The following is a 24,277-nucleotide window of genomic DNA, read 5'->3' as shown; positions in this document are numbered from 1 at the left end:
TCTGTGGATACCGAAGCCCAGGCCAGTCAGCAGAGCCCCTGAAACTAAGCATGTTTCCTACCATGCTGTGCTCGGGCAAATAGATCTGACCAATGTCTTTGTTTCCCTTGTTTAAAATGCTATTTGCATGTTTCAAATTGACCTCAGTTTCCTTTGAGTGGTGATTTGAGAGAATTAATGGTCTGAATGGGCTAATAGTATTTCCCCTGCAGGAAGAGGAGATTATACCATTTGGGGCATGGCTGGTCTGGACGTGGACCTCCCAGCAGATCCTGGTTTCCCACTGCATATTCAGTATCCACAGTTAACCTCTGCAGGCCTGGCTGAATACCAGTATTGAGTTGTAAGACAAAGCCCAGAGTCACTGCACATTCTCAGAGAATGAAAGGCCCTAATTTCACTTCCTAACACTTCTCCCACTGCTTTTTTATCTCGATCACTCCTTGAGATCCCCAGGACTGATGAGAACCTCTTCTAAGAGCATTCTTGTGTTTGGGTCAGAGTTGAGAAAAAAATCTCAGTCATCAGTTGTTCGACTTGAGAAAAAACAAGAAATAATTGACACAGAGGGCAAAGCCAGAGGCCAGCACAGACTTTTCAGAGTAAAAATTCACTTGAACCCAAAGTCAAGGCTAAACAGAAATATGCCCCCAGTGCTTTATCTTAAAGAGTGGGTTTAGACATGATTTGAGTCTTAATTTTCCTCAGTAAAGGCAATACCTCTGGTGTTCCCATCTTTAAGAGAAATTTGATGAATATTTGCGAGAGTCATCAGAAGTTTATATTAGAGACCTGATTTGAGAAAGAACCTTCTATTTGGAAATTTGCAGTCTCTCTAGTCAACACATGTTTAACTGAATCCTTGGGCTCACCACTGATGCACAGTTAAGCAGATAAAATCCATAATCCTAACTGTGAATCCTAATCCTCTATCTGAAGTGATGACTGAAATATAGGTTTAAGTTCTCTATTCTCGTTTTCCTTATGGAGAACCAAGAGGGGCTGCAAACTGACAAAAACCAGCCTGTGTTGTCTGACAGCAGGTGAGAACTGCACTGGATTTCATGTCTCCTCGAGATGGGTAAAGATAGGAAAGCTTTGAGAAAGCAATGCGTATCTCTGTATGGGGTTGGAACCTTCAGGAAAACTGGAAGGGACCGAAATGATAAAACCTGGACACAAGGAGTGAGTGTATGACCTAAAAGTCATCTTTTAAGACTATGAAGAAATTTCATGCTGGATGGGATAATTGGCTATTTCTCGTTCTCCTAAAGGCCACAGTCAAAAGACACAGGCAAATATGTAGCCAGATGGAGTTAAAGTATTTAGTAAGAAGAGGTCGATGACAGTGGATATTGAGGAGTTACAATATTTAGTAAAAAGAGGTTGATGACAGTAGATGTTGAAGAGAGAGACAAATGGGTATTTACTAGTCTGCACACACGTGGGAACCAAGAAGACAGTAAAGTACTAAATAGCTTCCAAGAATCTCTAAGCTGAGGCTTAAAAATATGTTTTTAAATATAACTTTTACTTCATTACAGAATGTTACCAAAGGTGCAAGACACAAAATTGTCATCAGTATTCAGAAGCTCAAAGAGAGACAGAACCTCCTGAAGTCTTTGGAAAGGGTAAGTTACTACCGGGTGATGGGCCACTTCCACCTTCATCGTGGGAAAATGGGCCAAGGGAGATTCTCAGTTGAAAGTGTCATCGGCAGAGCTTGTAGAGAGTATCATGCTGTTTCCTTACCCAAGTCAGAAAAACATGAAATGATTTTGAAGTGAAGTTTCCTGGTTATACATGCTTCTATGTAATTTAACCGCTGAAATGGACTTATTCCCTGCCTCCAGGCATCCCACCACTGGCCCTCCCAGAGCTCTGCCTTTATACATTTGTAGAGATGAAGGAGTGTTCAGCCCACAGTCAGAGGCTGCAATCTTGACACATGAGTGTAGCGAACATACAGATGTGCTTCATCCCTGCTGTCCACCCAGGGAAGGATCTTATTTTGAGAAAAGCTGCCCCCAGAGTGGCAAACACCAAGTAAACCCCAGGCTTCAACAGAGAGGATCAAAATCATTTGACAGGCAGGCATGGTAGGCTCCCCAGAGAAAAATTTCAGACATTAGCCTACCAGAATGGGTCCCTGTGACTCTGAGAGGAACCATCTCAAAAGCGCACGGTGCTGAAAAAGAGTTTATTCCATTGTTAAAAGCAGTTTGTTCGCTGCCACCATCCCTTTTTGTGTGCTGCCTAAGCATGTTCTCTTCCTATCATTGTATCTGGATGTCGCCACAGTAAGGATGTCATTTTTAGGGCTTGGTGACTTTATGAGTTCATCTAAGGTCCAAAAGAGAGCAGGCCTTGTGAGTCAGTGCTGCTAGGCCGCAGTGTGGAGATCCTTGTATATTGCTGTCGGGAGGCAGCAACTGGGAGGCAGCTGGGAGTGGTGGGTGGGAAGGTACTGATATTCGCTGCCTTCAGAGCTTGGGTTGCAATCTCTTCCAGTAATCCCAGGGTGCCTTTGGAAGGGAGCAAAGTATCGAGGTAGGTGAGGCGAAAGCAAGTTTTGTAAGCACATAAGCATTTTAATGTCATGGGAATTTTTTTTTACCTTATTCACAAAGATGTGTGACAACATATAAAATTATGCTTAATGCATATCTTATAAAATATAAAGTAATATGTAGTTACAGAATATACATCTTTATAAGGAAGGTGGGTTTTTAAACCTCTGGATGGATAGATAGAGGCTACTCATAGGCACCTCCTGGATGAAAGGCCTGTTCTTAATTAAAGTGAATCAGCAATGACAAGTAACCTATCCAAGTGAACTTGAAGTTGTTGTTGTTGTTCTTAATTTTATATCAACTCCTCTCCCAGGCAGTTTGCCTAACAGAGTGATTACTGCCGTTTTTATATAACTGTTCCTTTTGGGGGAACATTCAACAGGCCAGTTTTCTCCTTATCTGTTAAAAAGCACAGAAAACATTTTACATAAGGATTAGATTGCTAAGCATTATGGTAAAAGAGTGATGTTTTCCGCACTATTTCTGGAGCATCCTTCAAGAGCTCATTCATATCCACTTGTCACTGAGGATATGCACCCACCTGGGGGACAGAGAGATGGAGTTGCTGTTGGCTCCACTCCATGCAACGTTGGACCAAATCAGCACGTGGAAACAGCAAGGTGGCTTGGGCCGCCCTCACATGCCACTGACTTTCTATCTAGCCTGTCATAAGTCGGTGACACTTTCTGTGTCCTATATTTCACACCTAGAATAATGTTGACTCCACAAAAAGACCTTCTCCCTGGGTCACTGGACTGGGAATGTTAAAAAGATGACAGGACTTCCCTGGTGGCGCAGTGGTTGAGAGTCCGCCTGCCGATGCAGGGGACACGGGTTCGTGCCCCGGTCCGGGAAGATCCCACACGCCGCGGAGCGGCTGGGCCCGTGAGCCATGGCCGCTGAGACTGCGCATCTGGAGCCTGTGCTCCGCAGCGGGAGAGGCCACAACAGTGAGAGGCCCGCGTACCGCAAAAAAAAAAAACGATGACAGATGTAATACAGAGTCTGAAAGCAGCTACTGGCCAAGCAGAAAGCATGATGAGTTTACTCGGTGTGACTTCTTTGAGGAGGGAAGCTGTGGACAACCACGTTGGGCTTGCTTGAGAACACCGAGTCCAGACACCTGCGAGCTTGTCCCTTCGGGAGCTGATGGCCTGGGGGTGGGAGTGCAGCTCTCCTCAGCGTCCACTGAGGACTCAGCCCCTGGCTCTGTTCCCTCTTCTCTGGGAGCCGCGCCTGTCCCGCTCTGCCAGGGAGAGGGCTGTCGGTAACCCGTTCCCACATGGGCCACCAGCGACAGGCTCCGATCAGCCATTTCTCTGACATTCCCAGACATCCTCAGCTGATTATGCCGTTGGAAACGCTGTCATCATGCCCTTGCCTCCTATGGCATTCTTACGTCACACAGAACCCAGAGATTTCTAAGGAGATGGCCGGGACCCCGCCCGTGGCTGAGTTCATAACCAGCAGCCGCTGCAGATAAGCTCTAGGTCCAGAGCGCTTCCACTCAGTTACTGAACACTTACTAAGCAGCTGCCTTGGACTAGATTTCCCCTGTCCACTGGAGGCTCACCGTGAGGAACTGGTGGGTCCCACCCTCGGGGAGCTCGGGACACGAGGTACCACAGATAGATGTGTAGTAGTGCTCTCAGAATCCAGCGCGATCCGCGTCATCGCTGAGGCTGGTGGGGACGTCTTCCTGGGATGAAACAGGCCACTCCACCGCGATGAGGATGGAAAGCAGAGGGGAGCCAGTGCTGGCGGGAGGACTCGCTGGGAGCCCGTGGCCAGTGGTGGGCCCCTGAGCCAGAGCGGGGGCCGTGACGGTGGAGAAGGATGAGAGAGTCAGTTAGCGGGAGTCCGGGCATTGGCAGGAGGTGTGGGCTTGGGTGTCATGAGATTTGGGAACTGAAAATAGAGGAGGAGCTATAGCGTGGGAGAAATGGAGTTGAGTCTGGCGGATGCAGTCTGAGGTGCCTGTGGGACACCCAGGCAGAAACAGCCAGTCAGTGTCCAGGAGAACAAGTCTAGAGTCCACAAGGCTTTGAAAGGCTCAGCTGTGGGTCGTTTGTGTGTGAGTGGTGGTTGGTACCCCCAGAAGTGTGTGGCGAGTGACGAGAGCCGAGAAGAGACCCTGGGTGGGGGGCAGCAGAGGACATGGAGGGACCAAACAGCGACAGACCCCTGAGGGTCAGAGAGCGAAGGAGGGACCATGGAGGAGTCACATCCCATGAGGACTGTCACTGCGCCCTGGAAGTGGCCACCAGCAGCTCACTGGTAGCCATGATGAGTAGGGTTTCAGAGAGATGGGAGGGGAAGCAGAAACCCAAGAACCGGCGAGCATGAAAGGATATCGAAGCTGTGGGGTCAGGCAGTGTAGACTTCTCAAGGTATTTGGTAGAAAAGGAAAAGGGAAGATTAGAATGGTCACTAGGGCAGATTTTCCAGCATTTATCTTTAATAATGAAAATGTTTCCATGTGCTTTTATTTACTGTCTTTTTTCAACTGACTCCCAAATGATGACGCTGAACCATTCTCTGAGCCTGGGAACCTGGCCTGGAGAAAGGAGACACACACACATACACTCGCGCACACACATACACTCACACACACACGCACACTCACAATCTCACACACACTCACAATCACACACTCACACACATACACTTCTGTGTTGCCACTGCTCCCTGTCCTGGCAGCATCCTCACGCTGCATGGGTCCCGGTAACCGTAAGCATCTTAGGGCAAAGATTCTCTCATATTTGTTTTTACACCCCCAGTGTCTGACAGTGCCCGGCCCGTAGGGAGACTACAGTTAAGTAGATGCAGGAGTGCTGTCTGTTGGGTGAGGAGTCCAGTTCTTCTCACACAGAGAGAAGGATAGAGCCATGGGAAGTTACGTAAGTGCCGGGGCCGCCACTGGCAGCCAAAGCTCTCGCTTCCAGATGACGTGCCCCTTGTGGCTGTTACATGCCCCTAGAGAGGCTCTGAACCAGTCTTCCTCCAAGACCTAAGAAAGCCAGGCCAGGAAGGCTGAGATAGTCAGATTGTAGCCTCCTTCCCACTTGTCGACCCTGAGCTGTGCCTGCCTGAGTGGACTGCTGTGCAGGAAGGACCAGCTTTCCCACTTCTGCTCTCACGTGAGCTCCTTGGCTCTGCACGGGAGTTAACGGGCAGCTTTGCTTCTTTTTGTGTTCATAACACAGGATTATATTTATCGTATGAAGGATCAGTGGAGACTTGGGCTGATTCCCTGTTTTTGTCAACATGGAGAATTCATTCCCACAGCCCCTCGAGGGTACAGGATTGAGCTAGCTTCCTTCTCAACTTGGGCCCTCAGTGCTAAGTTCCGGACTTCACTCTGAAGAGTCAGGAATGTAACCGGATGGTCACAGTGCCACCCCACGGAGGCTGGCATAAGCAGGAGTATTGCCAGCTGGTCACAAGCCAGGTGTTGTCTTTGAGACAGTGGCTTTGAAGTCAAAACAGAAGTCAAACAAAGCATGATTCCTGATTGTGATATTTTCAGAAAGTGTCCAACGTTATTCATTATGTTTATGCTTTCCTTGTTGGTGTAGTTGTCCCCAGTAGAATAAGATCTGAACTTGGGACAAGTATATGCTTCCTGTTTGAAGGAGTTCGGCTCTTAGCATAACCCAGATCTCCTTCCCCATCACTGAGTAACTACAGAAGCCTTCATGCCACGTGACGAGAGCAGACAAGGTTTCAGTGGCAGTCGACAGTCTCACAAGTGTGCATTAGCTCCCCTCAGTGGTAGCCGCCACGTGGGATGGCACAGCAGGGGTACATGTGGTCACCCAGAGGCGCCTGCCAGCTCCGCCTGCCCAGCCCCCTTTCATGGGGAAGCCTCATCCCTTCTCTCTCCTCTCCCTTCCCCTCCTCAGTCAGGGCTGACCTTCCACACCCAGGTGCTGGCTGGGCGGTTGGCAGAAACTGGAGGACCTCGAGGCAGGGGTTGCCCAGTTGGCGCACAGTTTGGTCAGAAAAGGCAGCAGGGGCTCTTCTGGCATAGGTCAGCTAGCTTGCCTCCCTGTGTCACGCCCTGATACATCACCAGGTCCAAAGTCAAGGAACCAGTCACGTGACAGCATCAGACTCTGGGAAAGGGCCGGTCCAGTCTGGGCAGTGGGAAAACTGGGAATGACCAGGAGCGTCCTGCCTCACGCATCAGGCTGGCAGACACAGGCTGCAGGCTGGTCTCTCCACACACGGCCCTCTCCGCCAGGTTTAGAAGGAAGAGGGTAGACTCTCTGAAGCCTGCCTCTTTAAAAGGAAAATGGGATTCTCTCCCCTGAAATAGGCGGGACAGTGGCCCTGGCCAGGTCTGAGACAGTTCTGGTGGCTACTTAACATTTCACTTCCCTCCGAATCCCTGCGTGCCAACTAGGCTGAGGCACCGTTCAGGCTCTGCTTCCAACCCGCGAACAAAGCAGGTTCCCGCCAGCGACGGGGCGGGCTGTCGGTGTTTTGCTGCCCAGAACTGAAACATGCCTGTCCAAGGCTACATCCTCAGATTTCCTCTTTCTAACTGATTGATGGGCGGTCCGGGTGTAGAAATGATCACGTTCCATGAGCTTGTGTTCCTTGACATCATCAAGCAATTTTTCTTGGTAAGAGAGGATCCCAGGAACCGGTTGGTACTCATACTTCAGGCTTTTAAAATTATGTCCTTGCTATTCTGGGCTCTCAGAAGATTAAATACTTCATTAGTAATCAGGGCCCTGGTAGTCACGGTCCTTCCCGGGTCCCGGGCAGAGGTCTCCTGCCTAAGCATTGGGCAGCACTGTGGCAGGGCAGGTCTACCCACCACACCACAGAAGACCCCCCAGCCCCTGACCTCCAGCCCCAAGCATCTGAGCCTGTTCTGTGCCTCTGCGAGCATCGGGCAAACAGATAGATGTCTACCAGAATCAACTATCACTCCTTTTTCTAATAAATAATGCCCAGGATATAAAACTCTATGTATAGGAGGATCTAATTTTATTATATAAAGTCATGTATGTATTACAGACGATTATATACATTACAGGCATACCTCGCTTTACTGCACTTCGCACATACTGCCTTTTTCTTTTTTCTTTTTAACAAATTGAAGGTTTGTGGCAGCTCTGAGTTGAACAAGGCTTTTGGAGACGTTTTTCCAACAGCATTTGCTTATTACTTCATGTCTCTATGTCACATTTTGGTAATTCTCACAATATTTCAAACTTTTTCATTATTATTATATTTGTGATGGTGATCTGTGATCTTTGATGTTACTATTGCAAAAAAAATTATGACTCATTAAAGGCTCCAGTCATGACTAGCATTATTTAGCAATGAAGTCTTTTTTTTTTTTTTAAAGACTTCTATTTTATTTATTTATTTTTTGGCTGCGTTGGGTCTTCGTTGCTGCACGCGGACTTTCTCTAGTTGCGGTGAGCGGGGGCTACTGTTCGTTGTGGTGCGTGGGCTTCTTATTGCGGTGGCTTCTCTTGCTGCGGAGCACGGGCTCTAGGCGCGCGGGCTCAGTAGTTGTGGCGCACGGGCTTAGTTGCTCCACGGCATGTGGGATCTTCCCGGACCAGGGCTCAAACCCGTGTCCCCTGCATTAGCAGGCAGATTCCTAACCACTGTGCCACCAGGGAAGCCCCAATAAGTATTTTTTAATTAAGGTATGTACATTGTCTTTTTTAGACATAATGCTATCGAATGTTTAATAGACTACAGTGTAGTGTAAACATAACTTTTATATACACCAGAAAACAAAAACCATTTGTGTGACTTGCTTTATTGAGATAACTGGTTTATTGAGGTGGTTGGGACCAAACCCGGAATATGTCCAAGGTCTGCCTGTATAGTATATACAGTTCTCATCTCATGTAGAAGAAATTCTTGCATCCCTGCCCCAGACTGCTGACTCCTACACTCAGGCCCCCATGGCTCCTTGGACCTCATTTTCCACCCCCTCCCCTCCCCCACCCTGTTCTACCCCAGCCCTCCTTGCTGTTCCTCACACACTCCAGGCTCCCACCTCAGTGCCTGTGCCCTCTGCCTGGAGCACTCCCGGGAACCTGCAGCTCAGGCTCAACTGGGTTCCTGCTCCAATGTCACCCCGTCGCGGAGCCTCCCCTCCCAGCAGCCCTGCCCTGTGCCTTAGTCTCTAGCATGACGAATGTTCATCTCATGGCAGGATGTGAACTCCCTGAGGGAATCCTACTGGCTTTCTCACCATATCCCCATGCCTAGCCCAGTGCACAGCAGGTCAGAACACCCAAAACATACTTATAGATTTAACAAAGAAGCACATAACACCGAAACCTGCAGCTTTACAAATATTAACATCATCACAACCACCTGATGAGGCAGGTCCTACTGTTACCTTCATTTTATCCCCAGGGAAACTGAGGTACAGAGAGGTTAAGTCATTTACCCAAGGTCACACAGCAGCATCAGAATTCAAACCCAGGCATCTGTCCTAGAGTCTGTGCTTTTAACCACCGCCTGTGTTGCTTGTATCATGCGCTGAATGAAGGTGTGAATGAGCACGTTCCTTCATCTACAACAAATCACACGCAGGTCAGGAAGCCACCATGTGACCCTGTATAACTTTGTTATACAGCTTCTAAAGTGTGTGCATGTAAACTAAATAAATGCATTTGAAAGAAAGGCATTGAGGAAGCCAGGGAAGGAGATGTACCGAAATCATTTTAGTGATCATCACTAGATAGTGGGATTTTAAAGTGATCATATTTTCCTTGCCATACCTGTATGTATTTTCCAAGTTTTCTGCCTGGGCTAACAATAGAATGATTCAGTTTTCAATGGTTGCTCTTCCAAAGAACATTCTAATGAAGGGGTCAGCAGCCCTGAGCCCTGCGTGGGAACAGCTCGGGGAAGAGGTGGGGCGGCATGGAGGAGGGTCACCCAGTTCCTGACCCTCATGGAGGTCTTCTCCCTCCGACCATCCAGGACATCATCGAGGGGGGCAACCTGCGCATCCCCCTCCAGGAGCTGCACCAAATGATCCTGACTCCCATCAAGGCCTACAGCTCCCCAGGCGCCACCCCCGAGGCTCGCCGCCGGGAGTCCCAGGCCTCACACCCTCCTTCGCTGATGGGCCCGGAGAGCCAGAGCCCCGACTGCAAAGAGAGCGCCGCGGCCGCAGGAGCCACGGCCACTGCCTCGGCTGGGGCCAGTGGCGGGCTCCAACCGCACCAGCTGAGCAGCTGTGACGGGGAGCTGGCTGTCACCCCCCTGCCAGAGGGGGATCTCCCTGGGCAGTTCACACGTGTCATGGGGAAAGGTAGGACCCGATTCTCCCGCCTCCCCTTTCCTCTTCTCGACACCACTGACCAGAGCTCCCAGTTCCCGAGAGCCTTCCCCAGGGTGCTAGGCAAACTACCAGAGTACATGTCATTAGCCCATTTTATAGATGAGGAAAGTGCGGCCCGGAGAGGTTAAGGTATTTGGATCTGAATTTCAAGCTCTCTGATCCCCAAAGGCGTCTTCCTTCACCCTGGCTCCCTTCTCTCCCACTTCCTCAGACCAGGGCCTCCTGGGCCCTGCTGGCGGAGCGCTCTTCGGGCCTTTGGACGCTCAGGCTGAAGGCAGCCTTCCCACGGGCCACAGAAGGTACCACAGCCACACTGTGTGTGTCTGTAAGGCAGCATAGAATTCCCACGTGGTCCTTTGGGTAAGAGCGCCCCTTCTGCCTCTGACTGCCCTGTGCCCGGCCCTTATGCACATATCCTTGACCCTGTCTGACACTAGAATAATTTGTGCTTGATGGGGTATTTCTCAAAAAATCTCGATTATTTAAAAAATGTAGTGAATACCAGTACTTTTCCTTTGGGAAGGGGAAACAAGTTTTTTCTCTTCCATTGTGCAATATTTCAGACCATTTAAAACTGGGTTCTAACGAAAAGGACAGCTGAATCTTACAGGCGCAGTGAGACACTCCCTATGGTACATGTCCTTAAAAAGACTGAAATCTGTAGAAATCTGGCTCAGAGGAGATGGTTTGTAGCATCCCTTGGAGCTGAAATGCTGGTAGCTTCCTGGTCCGGGTAGGTCCCGCCACCTTCTCACTCTCCCCCACCCCCAAGTGGGCTCTTTGCTGTGTGGATTAGAGCAGATGGCCCCATGGGTGGAGGTACGGGTGGGCGTGGTTATCTGAGAGTGTGGTACATCACCCCCCTTCCCTGTGACAAGACCCATGTGGGCTCTGCCCTCAGGGGACTCGCAGTCCTCTGACATGGTGTCTTTTTAAAATTTAACTACTTTCAAATAAATTATAAAATTAATTCATGCTCTACATAAAAAATCAAAGCTAAACAAAATAGTGAAAGGTGAAAAATACGCCCACCTCCACCCCAGGCCCTGCCATCTTCGTCCTCAGAGGTAACCACTCTAAACGGTGCGGAATATCCCTTCAGAAACATTATAATCATGTACAAGCTCATGAGCATCCTTTTTACACACACACGGGTCCTGCTTACATGTTTCTCTGCAGCTTGTTTTTTTTACATGATATGCTTTCAGTATTTCTAGCAATACAAAAGCACCACCTCATTCTTTTTTAAAGGCTGCGTACTATTCCCCTGTATGCATAAACCATAATTTAACAGGGCCACAATGAATGGGCATTGAGATGGCTTCCACGTTTTGTTATTACCAACAATGCTATACTGAAAATCTACGTGAGATGGTATAAATGGGATTCTGTGACAGGTTGGTTATGCAGGATCAGGGAGAGAAAGGAATCCCGATGCCCGGTTTCAAGCTTCATGGCGGGGCATTTTTACTTGTCACTGACGTCTTTGTCAAACCATCTCCACCTGGCCTTCTAAACATTCCCATCAAAATCAGAGCCTCAGGACCTCTAGGATGAGAATAGAATGGGCTACACTAGCGTGGCCATGACCTGTCCAGGGGGGTTGTGTCCTCCACCTGCAGACTAGCTCTGCTCTGTCTCTACGAGAACTTCCTCGAGTGTGTAGGTGAATGTGAGCCTGTGCATGTATAAATGTGGGTACCGCTTTGAGAAAATCACCCTCCTGTGATTGAGTAGCAGTCTCCCTGCTCGTGTGCGTGCCCACACACCTCACATCCTAAGAGGCGTGCCAGCCTCACTCCTCCGGATGAGATGTGCGGCTCATTCACAAAATTACGGCTCTTGCTCTCTGATAAGGGCTGATGGTCTTAATGCCTTTGAACTCCCTCTCAAAAGGAACCTCTTTCAAAGACAGGGCTCCGGACGCTGCTGCATTCTTCCTCTCCCAGAGTGGGCAGGGTTGCAGAAGGCTTAATATAGAATGGTATGCGTGGAATTAACCAAAGGGGCTTCTGGAGGCAAGGGCTCCTGTGGTAACCAAGCCTTTGACTTCAGTGGAACGAGGAGCCTCCTGGCCTTTTTTGTGAACGTGACATAAAGCCACAGTCACACATACCTCTCAAAATATTGGTCCTGAAAGGAAATCAGAGGCAGATCTCAGAGGTTAGGATGGGTGTACATTTCTCTGATTCACCTTCCCTTTTTTATTTTTTTAATTCCCAGTGTGCACACAGCTCTTGGTCTCCAGACCCGATGAGGAGAATATAAGTTCCTATTTACAGCTCATAGACAAGTGTCTAATCCATGAGGTGAGTAGTGACAGGTTTCACGAAACTGCTTTTTCTCATTGCTTAAAAGTGGTTCTCAGAGTTTCTGTGGTGTGATCATTTGGGTCTCCAACACCTTGTGTTTGAGTCGGGGGGTCATTAGTAATAGCTCGGGCAGAACGTGGCTGTGGTGGCTTCAAACCTAAACGCAGCTTGCGTATTACTCTGGGGTCCAGAGATTCACCTGGACTGAGCTCTGACTTAGGGGCAAATGCCTGAGAGGAACGTCCGGCTCCGGAAGCCTGCCCGAGGGACCAAGCCTGGGGAGGCTGACCACAGTCCTGCCACCTAGCCCCGGGGGTGTGGAAACATTTTCCCTTTGAGCTCAGGAAAATTGGAGGAGAGCGGGGAGAAAAGGAGAGCGTACAGAAGAAATAACGTGTGTCTGTGTGTATGTTGTATGTGGTTTGGTGGTTATTCTGCTGTATTTTGACTTGTGATTCTTATAAGAATTGGTTTTATTTTTTTTAATTTTTATTGGAGTAGAGCTGATTTACAATGTTGCATTAGTTTCTGCTGTACAGCAAAGTGAATCAGCTATACGTATACATATATCCACTCTTTTTTAGATTCTTTTCCCATAGAGGTCATTACAGAGTATTGCGTAGAGTTTCCTGTGCTATGCAGCAGGTCTTTATTAGTCATCTATTTTATATAAAGTAGTGTGTCTATGTCTGTCCCAATATCTCCCAATTTGTCCCTCCCCCCACCCCGCTTTCTCCCTTGGTAACCGTAAGTTTTTTTTTTTTTTTACATCTGTGACTCTGTTTCTGTTTTGTAAATAAGTTCATCTGTACCATTTTTTTAGATTCCACATATAAGTGATAACATATGATATTTGTCTTTCTCTCTCTGACTTACTTCACTCAGTGTGACAATCTCTAGGTAGCCTCCACCCAAACTCCCACTCACCCTTTTCAATGTCCAATCCTGACACTGCTCTCATTTGGGCCAGCAAAAAATCAATAGGAAGGAGAGAAGGCAAGAACAGGGGATGGATTTTAGAGCTCATTCATTCTGTAGATATTTATTAAGTACCTAGATCCTGCCCCTGGCTAGGGAGCTTCCCGTGGGAGGGGAGTGGGTGAGACAAAAGGAAAACAGGTCACCACACATATGACAATAAGGCCACCTCCGAGGAACTGGAGCCCAGGAGGCGGGTACCTACCCAGAGCCCAGAGGCACTCCGTCCAAGCCAGACCTGAAGGGCGAGCAGAATCTTAGTGGGAAAGTCTTGGTCCATGAGGAAGCGGAAGAGAGCAGTCAGGCAGAGGGAGCAGCGCTCGGAGGGGCCGAGGATGCTTGGAGTAGGCTTCAGCGGGGTCTGATCAGGGGAGCATTAACATTTCTGAAAAAGCACACCGGAACCCTGCTTCCTCTCCCACGCCCACACTCAGCACTGAGCCTTGAAGATACTGCAGGACAAGTTCCCTCCCACCTCGCCTCCAGTCTGCTGAGCCCAGGAGACAAAGTAACGAGTCCTCCAGCTGCCTCCGTTGGATAGTGGCTAGCTTCCTAATTGGTCCACGCCAGCCCCGACGCTGTGGCCTGGCGCTTCTCCCTTTCCTGCCGTCGTGCGTGCCCTCCCTGGGCGTCCTGGCTCTCCTTTCTGTGTCTTTCCCCTTTTCCTCCCTGGAGCTCCAAGTGACAGGTGCCAAGGTGGCCCCGTGTGGGCTCATCTCCCCTGACTGCAGGGGAGGGGGGCACGTCACGGACGGGAGTCACGGGCAGAAAGGAGCTTGTGCCCTGCCCGCTTGCCTGCATCCATGTCAGGATGGAGGGGCCAGCTCTCTGCTTCGGGAGGGAAAATGGTGTTTGAGGCTTTTTATGATTTGAGTTTGAGTAGAGGGAACACGTTTGAATAATTTTCCACAGCCTCGGGTTATTCTGTGTGTGCAGAACCCACCCTCCCCGCGAGGCCCTGTCGAGGCACAGTCTCCAACCGGGCTGGAGACTCGCCGGGGCTCCGAGACACAGGGCTCCCTTTCACAGCCCGATCTTGCTGTTCTTTAGCCAGTGGATGGGAGGGTGTTGACTGCCGAGACACCTTCCTTCCTCCCCAGGGACAAAGGAGCCAAATCCCTAGAGGAGTAAAAGGACAGGAAAGTTCTGAATCTTATTTCCGAGACCAGTCACTTCATCTCCTGGATTATAAGCCCAGGCTTCTCGCCTCCTTGCCGTCTTGAGAAGGTTCTGGGAAGAAGAGCTCTTGCCCCCTTTATGACCCTTGTAATCCAGCCACAAGAGCTGTAGGACACATCTTCATCCAGACAGACATATAGGTCTGGGCCTGACAGGGACAGAGAACTCAGAAGTGGCTGACCGGCTGTGTCTGGGCATTCTGGAGTCTGGAGTCTTCCTTCCCCTCCAGCCCCCGAGGAGGCTGCTGCCAGCGCAACCCAGAGCTGCCTGGAGCTGGCCGAGATGAGGCGCTGGCATCCCAGCTGATAGCAGAGCTCCCACAACCGAGTGCTATTTGCAGGCACACACGGGAAGCAGCTCTCAGAAATCACTCATTACCAGCCATGGTCTAGCTCCTCTCCAAGCCTCCCAGCCGCAGCTCCCAGGACTGAGAACAGCCACACGCTCAGCACTCCTGAGGGGCCCGTTCCCATCTGCAGCCCCAACTACGTGAGCCTGTTGCCCCGCTGCTGAGTGGATGAGCTGACCTCTCTGAGGGGGCATAAACATTTCCATCTTCTTGGGTGCTCCTTGCCGCCAGGGGAGATGTCACATATGAACCAGTGTCCCTGGAAGCGCTTTGAATGCACATCTGTAAAGTGAGCCATTTACTCCTTTGTCACTTGGAAACTCAGGTGGGCTCCAGACCAGCTCAGTGTTGTAGTTCTGAGACCTCGAAGTCATTGGTTGGAGTTTAAGGCCAGGGTTGAAGACCAAAGCTTATGAATGTGATGGACATTCATATGCTGCCACCAAAGGGCTGGTCCGTGCAACCGAAAAACCTAGTCAGTGTCTGTGGGCAGCACACAGTGACCCATGGCGAAGAGCCAGGCATGTTCTGAGTATCCTAAGTGCCCTTTGTGTGTGAATTTCATTTAATCCTTACAAGTTCCCTTTGATGAGGTATTATTAACCTGAGTTTTTAGAAGGAGCAGAGTCTCAGGTAGAGGAACTTGCATAAAGATGTGCAGGGATTCAAGCCCTGCCCATTTGCATCCAGAGGCTTCCACTGACCCACTGGGCCGGACTCTCCTCTCCTCCCCAAGTCGTCTTGACCAGCGCACCTGCATCTTGTGTCCTCGCTCAACATTTGGCTGAATAAGCTGGTCAGAAGCAGAATCTACCCATCCCTTTATTAGTCTAGCAGAAATGCTTGCATTTTGCAGTTTTTGAAGCTATTCCTGTATAGCTGGACACTCGCTGAACATCACCAGCAAATGAGAGGGACCACAGAGGAGAACCACATCCTCACCTTTTAGCCGTGAGACCATCCACCATGCACCTTAAGGCGTGTCAGCACATTTATCTCTAACGGGGCACTGAGTGCCTGCTGGGGAAGTCCACCTTGATGACTGTGCTCAGTGGCATCTGGCTAAGGTCAGCCAGGAGGAAGGGGTTTGCAAGTCGTCAGTACCTTTTCCACAATATGACTAACGTCTTCTTGCTTTTGTTCACATAGCTCTCCTGTGTTCAGGTCCTTAAAGATGAAGTGTCATTGGAAGAAAATAAAACTGTCATTTTTTTCTGTCTGTTTAAGGAATCTGTTTCCTTTATGGGAAACAGACATATAGTCTGTTACTCTAAGTATTCATTTATTTCTACTTAAAGTATTTCATGCTTTATTGACAAAACTACTTGGGTATGGTATCTCCATCACTGTTACTGCTAGTCAGTCAGATCCAGTGGCTTTATGACAGTGCGTGGACCACAGTTCTAGGCACTTGACAGGGGTTTCCTATATTGCATGTGTAGTCCTCACCATCTAGAACACTGCATGGCCATGGCTTATCTGCAGCAGAATTCCCAGGGCACTTGCTGCAAACACAAACCCCTAGACTTCTCTCCATATCTATGAAATCAGGCTCTGGTGGGGAGAAGGGGTTCAGAAATCTGCATTTTAACAGTCTCCTGGGGGATCCTAATATATCATGAATTTGAGAGTCCCTGCCTTGGGGTCTCATAGCCCCTGTGAAGTCCTTCCCTGGGCTTCGCTTGAGTACATAGGCTGTACACACAAAGACACATGATATAGGTGAGAGTGTGTTACGTATGGGGCAGTAGGCAAAGCATCCCCAAACACCAGTTTTACTAGAAAAGACTTGAGAAGGCATCAGATCTACCCATTTTCCTAAACCTTAGACAAAATTTAGGTGAGGAATGGTGCACTGGGGTTGTGTAGAGCATGGGGCCCCTTAACTGGAGATTTCTCAGCAGAGGCCAGACACGCCGAGAGTACATTCCCTTTTCCGAAGCCCCACAGACCACTCCAGGGTGAACACACACCGTCAAGCAGATTGATTTTTTGGAGTGGTTTAGCATTTCCATGGATTATGAAAATGCCTGTAAAAGCCCAAGTAGTCAACAATCAATTTTGCAATTCATTCTTGGTTAATAAACAGAGTCCAGAGTGGAGTCAGGGGAAAGTGGAAAGAGGGTATGGATCTGCCAGAGATGCAACCAAAATCGAGGGTTGTCAAAAGCTTAATGCATGTACCTTACCAGGCACCTCCAATGTCAAATAACTTGAATTTTCAGTACAGGCAGCTCCCAAATAAAACTGACTGCTGTTTGGAGCAGGTTGGAAACAAGGTGAAGAAAAGGCAGCTGCAGGACTCCGATGTTTCCCCGATTAATCGCGTGTTTCTCCCTCTAATGCCAGGCTGCGTCACCCATTAAAAAGTCCTGTTTGTTTTGCAGGCATTTACAGAGACACAGAAAAAACGATTGTTGTCATGGAAACAGCAGGTGCAGAAGCTCTTTCGGTCTTTCCCTCGGAAAACCCTTCTAGACATATCAGGATATCGACAGCAAAGAAAGTATGTTGGGATTTCAGTCTTTGTACTGCATGGTGGTTCCAGTACCCCACTGTCTGCTTAGGTTCCAGGGGCAGGACTACACAGGGCATCATTCCTTGTTTATCAGGGCGCCCTATGACAAGTCCAGATCACATTCCTTAAACAGGTGGGGTTGGGAAAAAGCTGTAGAGGGAAAGAATTCCCAGAGGAAGAGCTGAATGTGATCTTGGGGAACTCAACTGACATGGTCAAAATGACAGCATTGGTCTGGATGGGCATCGAGTGGGGAGTGGGTACGAGCTAACGAACGCCCACAAAACACTTGGTGGTTTACCCACAACAGGGGGCTCTGAAAGGACAAAAATGGGTTGTTCTCTCCACACCTTAAGTGGTAGTGTAATTTTTTCTCCCTTCTGGCTGCAGACAAGCTAATTATAGTTGGTGGCAGGGTGAAGAGCCCAGTGCTAGTCTATTTTGGTCTGAGCTGCAATCTAAGAGTGGAGCAGTGCCATTCTTGATTTTTCATAGTACTTCAGTTTCTTGGATGTTGTTAAAAATAAGCCTCGTTGTACTTTAGAACCCATTACCTTAATCTGGTTTTAAGTTGAGGAATCTAATTGCATATTAAAGGTGAATTACAGTGACAATCTGGGGGAGGAATCACGGGGAGGGGTAGAGGGAAGCCTTGAACAATGACAGGGAGTTTTGGGGAGACAAGGGAATGACGATGATGCAGATATGCTGAAAAATCAACATTCTGTTTTACTTTTTTCAACATGAGCAGATAAATACTCATTTTTTTCGCTTGCACCTAGCAAGTTCTGAACTCATTTCTCAGTGCATATGTAGAAGCTCTGTCTGTGTTAAAAGGTTGGGCATTTATTTGCATAAGTGTGCCTTGAAACATCACTGTTTTATAAATTACTTCAGGGAGATAAGGCCAGTTGGAACTTGTGAAAAGTCTTCATTGAAGATTAATGTAAAAATTGAAGTGTTATCATATTCCAGCATATATAACACAGTTATTTATTAAACAAACATTTAGCATGTACTTTGTGCCAAGTGGGTATCCAAGCACTTAAGAATATTAATACATTTAATCCTTGCAACAGCCATATGAGGTAGAGGTGCTATTATCAACCCCAATTTACAGAAGAGTTGGGAGGCAGTGGCATCCGGGATTTGGACCAGGCAGGCCAGCGTCAGCTCCAGAGTCAGTGCTCTTAACCACTGCGGTTGCCGGGCAGCTCTCCTGGTCCCCGGATGATGTGCAGAAAAGAGAGTCAGACAAAACAATACTCTATTGCCAGCTCCTTGGCCCCAAGCCTCCCTGGAGGGTTGGGCGGACCACCTGTGCACCCTGAGGATTCCTGGGGGCCCAGATGAAAGGCGAGGCCTGCTCCTTAGCCTTCTTCCCTGGGGCTGCCCCCTTCCCAGGCTCTCCCTCTTCTTAACCCCCAAGAAAGGGGAGGAAGATCCGGACCCCTCTTGTAACACCAGGCCCTTGGGAGACAAGTTCCAAGAGGAAGAAGGAATTCAGAAGTTGAAGATGAAAACAGAGCTTTCAAGCTCTTTTGTCTTCCTCCCCGAAGTGCCATCCGCTGCTTCCGTCTGCCCTGCTCTGTCCTTGGTCCACATCACTGTTCCCCTTAACCTTGACTCCTCTACAGTGTTATTAACTGACGCTTGAATTGGGCTAACCCAAGGTTTGCCAGATTGGTCCTCCTTTTATTGATTAGATCAGGATGAATGCAGTCATCAATTATGGATGTTCAACTGGAAGTTGCTGAAGCTCCAGAAAATAATTCATTCTCATAAATATTACCTCTGGGATCTTTTTATGCTATTAATTTGCTTTGAAGACCTGTTTCTCCCATAATACAAAGGTAACTGCAGCCCAGCCCCTCCTTGAATTATCACAAATCCCAAATTAATTGGTTCTTATTAATGTTATTTTATCAGTCATTTCAAGGAAATGAACTCAGTTGGTTAGATGTAGGAAAGCACAGAAAGACACAGATGGGCAGAGCAAGAGAATGAGAAATGGAAACTGACGTTTGTCACTTTGTTCTCTCCCGAGAAAGAATGATTATTTCATTAAGCCTAGTGATCTGAAGTGACTTAAGCTTTCACTCTGGTTACCAGCAGCGGCAAGCCTCAATAAGCCTGACTTTGTAATAACCAAGTTTAGGACACCACGGTGAGGTCCACCGTCATTCGACGGCCTAACCAAATTCTCCCCTCCATCCAGCCTATCCCCAGAATGTTCTGGGCTCTACCAGCTCTGTGAATGCTAACTTTAGGAGTCCACGTTTCTCCCGTGACTAAATGTCCCATTACAGAATCCTCTGGCTACATTATATTGCTTAAGAATATAGTCTTGCCTGCCTGGAAGCACAAATCATTTTAGGATCACTCGCTGACTGCTCTGTTTTGCATATGAAATAACTTTTTAAAAATCCAACCAAAAAGGAAGATGAGCAAAAAAGCTGTCTGCACTAAATAAGGAAAAATCTTAGGAGAATACTAAATCATCATACCAGGTGGCCAAAATTCTGGCTCCAAAAACCAAAGGACTAGTTTTCATAGTTTAAAAAACAAAAACAACACCCCACCCCTCAAAACAGCCACTTGATCCTTGTCTCCACCTGTCACATGTTGTCCATACCCCAGAGGAGGTCTCTTCCATCACTTGAGATTACTTCTGCTCCTCTGGGCCTGAATTTCTTCTTTCAAACCAAACATTTTAAACCTTAGTAAAAGAAGGAAGAAAGGGGGAGAATGGGAGAAAGAATGAGATAAACCAAGAGACCTAGAACCCGTGAGTGTCCTTCTCACCACGTGTACATGAGCCTCTGACTGGAATTGGGAACCATTCTTTTGGGTCACAAAAGCCTAGAAGTGGAAAAACACAGCCCAGAAATCAGTTGGCACCAGCTCACCGTGGCATTCTCTTCCCTGCTCCCGCTGCGCGCCCCCCCAGGAAATTTAGGAATTCTAAGGAAGAAACACTTTCTGAGATCAACTGTGCTGATGACTTAGATGCTCCACCCCAGCACGCGCACACACACACACACACACACACACACACACACACACACACACACACACCTCTCCCTCAGGAAATAACTGTTTTGCAGCACCTCCCCTCCCCATCATCTGGTTAAACTACGTCAGCTCTGCCTCCTGGAGTCTCCGCACAGGCTTGGTACAAACCTCCCCTGGCTGGGAAAGCAAGTCTATTCCATCTTGTGGCCATCGGAGGTAAAGCATTTTGACTGAAACATCAGTGAATGACTAAAGCTGACTCTTCTTGGAAAGAATGTGCTGGTTCCTGAAACCCTGCTGGCTGCCGTGCACCCTCCCAGAACTTGAGGCCTGCTGGAGAGGATGAGTTCTTCAGCACTGAGGTCACCAGACCAATGGGAGCACGGTGTCCGAGCATGATGCCACGGGTCTACGGCTGCCTCCCTGCGTGGACCCAGGCGAAGCCTGTGACCTCTGGGTCTTTCTCTGGGGAGGGCCTGAGGAGTGGGGAACAGTCAGTGTCCTAGGTCCAGAGCGATTGCAAACATCATCATCTTCATTCTCATATCCCTCCTCTTCACCTGGAGTCAGAGCCCCAGACGTGGGGTCAGCTCTCCCATTTGGAGAGGTGATTATAATGCCAGAGACTCATTCATTCGTTCACTCAGCCTGCGTTTACCGCCAGGAGCTGATCCAGGCAGGAGGGACCTGCAGGGTTGATGAGGACAGACACCATCTTTTTTCTCATGGAGCTTACGTCCTAGTGGGGCTCAGAGGCCACTCCTTCCAAGTCTGCTGTACAGACAGACATCAGAACCGGACTGTGGTCTGAAGGAAGGGGCACAGATCCTGGCTCTGCCGCTTTCTTACCGTGTGGCCCCTTGACAGGAACGTGAGTGCTCAGGGCCCGTGACACAGTGGAAGAAGGCTGTAGAGCACACGGGTTAACCTTCTGGGCTCATAGTCCAGCACTGCCCCCCAATGGCTGTGTGACCTTTGAGAAATTATTAAGCTCTCTGTTTTACTTCTCCAGCTGTAAATGGAGATAGAGTGCCTACTTCATAGGATTGTCGTGAGGATTGAAGAATCAACATCAAAGTCCCAGGGCGGTGCACGTGATGTTAGCTCTCAGATGTTAGCTGTCATTTAGTCATAGAACCCTGACCCCCGTAGACCTCATAACGGTCAAAATGTGAGCAGACCCCAAGGAGGCATCCTGCTGGCAGCCCGGGGGTTGGGAAGGGCTGAGGGGGACTGATGGCCTCTGTTCTTCCCTCTTGGCTCTCACAGCCGCGGCTTCGGGCAGTCCAACTCCCTCCCGACGGCTGGCTCTGTGGGCGGTGGCATGGGCAGGCGGAACCCACGCCAGTACCAGATCCCCTCCCGGAACGTCCCTTCCGCCCGCCTTGGCCTCCTGGGCACCAGCGGATTCGTCAGCTCCACCCAGCGCAACACCGCAGCCAACCCCACCATCATGAAACAAGGAAGACAGGTCTGCTCGGCCCCGGGGAGGAGGGTGGGCAGGCCCAGCTCAGGGCCTGAGGCTCAGACAACCCCAAGGCGAGAGGAGAGGCCCGGGGGGGCTAGACTGAGGACAGTTGTCCCTGTGGCTCGGAGGTTGTTTGCACTGTTTCTCAGGAAGACAAAGCGAGGCCACGGCAGCAACTGGCTTTGTGGGGATTTTGTTTAGGCTGCCCCACGACCGCTTTAACCTTGGGGGCCCTGCACACAGGGGGCCTTTAGGAAGAAATGCAAGACCTGTTTCTTCTTTGCCTTGATCCTTGACCTGCCCCAGCAGATCCTACTGCCTTCCAAATTTGGCTTCCAGAGCATCTGAGGGCTTCTTAGCCTTTTTATCTGAGGCAAATAGCTCCTTTGTCATGGTCCCAGCTGTGGTGGAGAACCCACAGGAAGGAGCCTGAGAAAGGCTGTCACAGGGAGAATTGAAACATTCTCAGGCGGTCAAGGCCAGGCTGCCCAGAGATTCTCGCCATGGGATATAGAGCCACAACCTCTGTCCCCTGGGTCCTCGTCCCAGTACTCCCACCCTCCCACCCAGCGCCTCCCACCTGTGTAGCCCCTGCTCTGTGGGGACTCTGCAGGTCGGGGCTGGGGTTAGAGGGACACCAAGTGAGTCTGAGGTTCTGGGTTGTCATGAGAAACTAAGGGATGAGAGCTTGATTTACAAAACAGGAAACAGTTCCTGGCAAGACAGGCAGGATTCACTCCCCCCAGGGAAACAGCACAGGGTAGGAAAAAGCCCCACTCTCTGACCATTGTGGGAAGCCCCCAGATGGGCCCAAGAGGAACTCACTGCTAGGACACCCGCGTAATAATAAACACACAAGCTGACTTGTGCCAGCTCTTTGCCAGCTGAGAGGTTCTTTTTTCTCCTCCTTGCTTTGTAGTAAATTGTAAGAATCTCAGAGAGAAAATCAACTGAGAGCCCTGAAATAGTTTGTGCTCTTCGTTGCAGACATTTATAGAACTCCCCCCATTTCCTAGAAAAGTGATAGGAAAAGCAAAGGCAACAGAAGGGATAAAAAGTGTTTTGGAGCTAGCAAGGGAGATTGGTGTCCAGATTAAGTTGAGGCTTAGAGAGGAGCCTGAGGCTAAGGACGTTTCGCCGGGGGTGGGGTGGGGGGGAAGCGGGGGACTGAACGGAATCTAAAGCCCCTCTCTCTGAATAAGCAGATGGATCGCGCTGGCCTATAAGCCCTTTCCCAGAAGTTAGCAGAGAGTCCTCCCAGGGTACTTGCCTCCTGGATTCTGGCTGTGGGCCCCCCCAGGTGTCCGGAGTAATGGGTTCTGCTTTCGTGTTTCTCCCTAGAACCTCTGGTTCGCCAACCCCGGGGGCAGCAACAGCATGCCAAGCCGCACCCACAGCTCAGTCCAAAGGACCCGCTCGCTGCCCGTGCACACTTCACCGCAGAATATGCTGATGTTCCAACAGCCAGGTAGGGCCCAGCCCTCCATCCTTCGCTCTCCTCTCGGGGAGGCCAGGTCACCAAAATAGATGCCCCAGTGAACCCAGGCAGAAAGTGCTTAGCCTCAACTGTCACCATGCATTCTTTTGAGCTTATAGAAGCCTTTCCTTTTTTAAACCGTGTCTTGCCAGCATGAATAGCGGCTGGTTGGCTGGGAGCCAGCACACGGAGCTTGAGTTGGTTGTGATCTGTTGGGGGTATTTTTGATCCTAGTTATATTTCTGGATTGATGAACCCAGGGATATTACTGGGGGGTTTTCAGGGTGGAGTTGGGAGGGGTTTCACGTGTAGTGTGTGTGTCGTTGGTATATACGTGGGGGAATGTGTAGATAGTGAGACAGAGAAAGAAAACCTGACAGTGCAGATGCTGAGAGACCTCCCCCTGGTTTGGGAGTTCCTTGCACACGTGACCGCTGATCCAGCCATCTTCCCTTTACTTGGGTAAAGAGCAGCTTGGTGCACCTCATGTCAATTTCACCTTTGACCACGCCTCCTCAGAGTAGCCAGAATTACATACAGCCAACAGATGCCTGCACCTTCTTCTGTGCAGACAGTGACCTCTTAGACTCCATGAGTAATGCAAAGCCCCGCAAGCAATTACTACATGGGTCGCACCTGGAAGAAGGTCCTCACCCTGGGTAGACATGCTCTGTACCATGTCTTACAGGAGTTTGAGGGGAAATGTCACTGTGGCCTGGGTGGGCAAAGAAGCTTCTCAGAGTCATAGGTGAGCTTCAGGGAGCAGAGGGTGAAGAGGTGGAAAGAGGAGGGTGGAGTTGCAAGCAGAAGGAGCTAAGAGAGCAAGACTGCAAGGGTATCGAGTCCCACGGCGGCTCGGCAGAGGGGTCAGGCTGAAGTAGCGGCAGGTAGACCAAGGGAGCTGGAAAGACTGCAGCCAAAGGTGGGACACTGAATCCAAGGCCGAGGAGCTCAGACTCCAGCTGCTCTCAGTGAGGAATCGATAAACGATTTTGAGCAGGGGCGTCAGACAGGGCTAAGCATGGAGGAGTGAAGGGAAGGCAGGCTGGAGGAAGAGAGGCCCCCGAGGAGA

General features: G+C 49.4%; 1 protein-coding gene across 14 annotated transcripts in view; it reads left to right on the top strand.

Moving 5' to 3' along the window:
- The window catches only part of SAMD4A (sterile alpha motif domain containing 4A), a 235,674-nt gene that overhangs the window by 194,668 nt on the left and 16,729 nt on the right, over positions 1 to 24,277 (top strand). For all 14 annotated transcript variants that reach the window (XR_012329977.1, XM_033851127.2, XM_033851130.2 and 11 more), the window contains 6 exons: positions 1,545 to 1,631; positions 9,546 to 9,879; positions 12,133 to 12,218; positions 17,115 to 17,233; positions 21,530 to 21,731; positions 23,070 to 23,196. Coding sequence is in view for 13 of the 14 variants with exons in the window: in XM_033851127.2 (XP_033707018.1) it covers positions 1,545 to 1,631; positions 9,546 to 9,879; positions 12,133 to 12,218; positions 17,115 to 17,233; positions 21,530 to 21,731; positions 23,070 to 23,196 (955 nt within the window). In the remaining variant the exon portion in view is untranslated. The remainder of the gene's footprint in view (positions 1 to 1,544; positions 1,632 to 9,545; positions 9,880 to 12,132; positions 12,219 to 17,114; positions 17,234 to 21,529; positions 21,732 to 23,069; positions 23,197 to 24,277) is intronic.

Source organism: Tursiops truncatus, chromosome 2, assembly GCF_011762595.2.
Source record: "Tursiops truncatus isolate mTurTru1 chromosome 2, mTurTru1.mat.Y, whole genome shotgun sequence".
Classification (NCBI taxonomy): Eukaryota; Metazoa; Chordata; class Mammalia; order Artiodactyla; family Delphinidae; genus Tursiops; species Tursiops truncatus.
The sequence above is the reverse complement of the archived record's forward strand: the minus strand, read 5'-3'. Positions and strand labels throughout refer to the sequence as shown.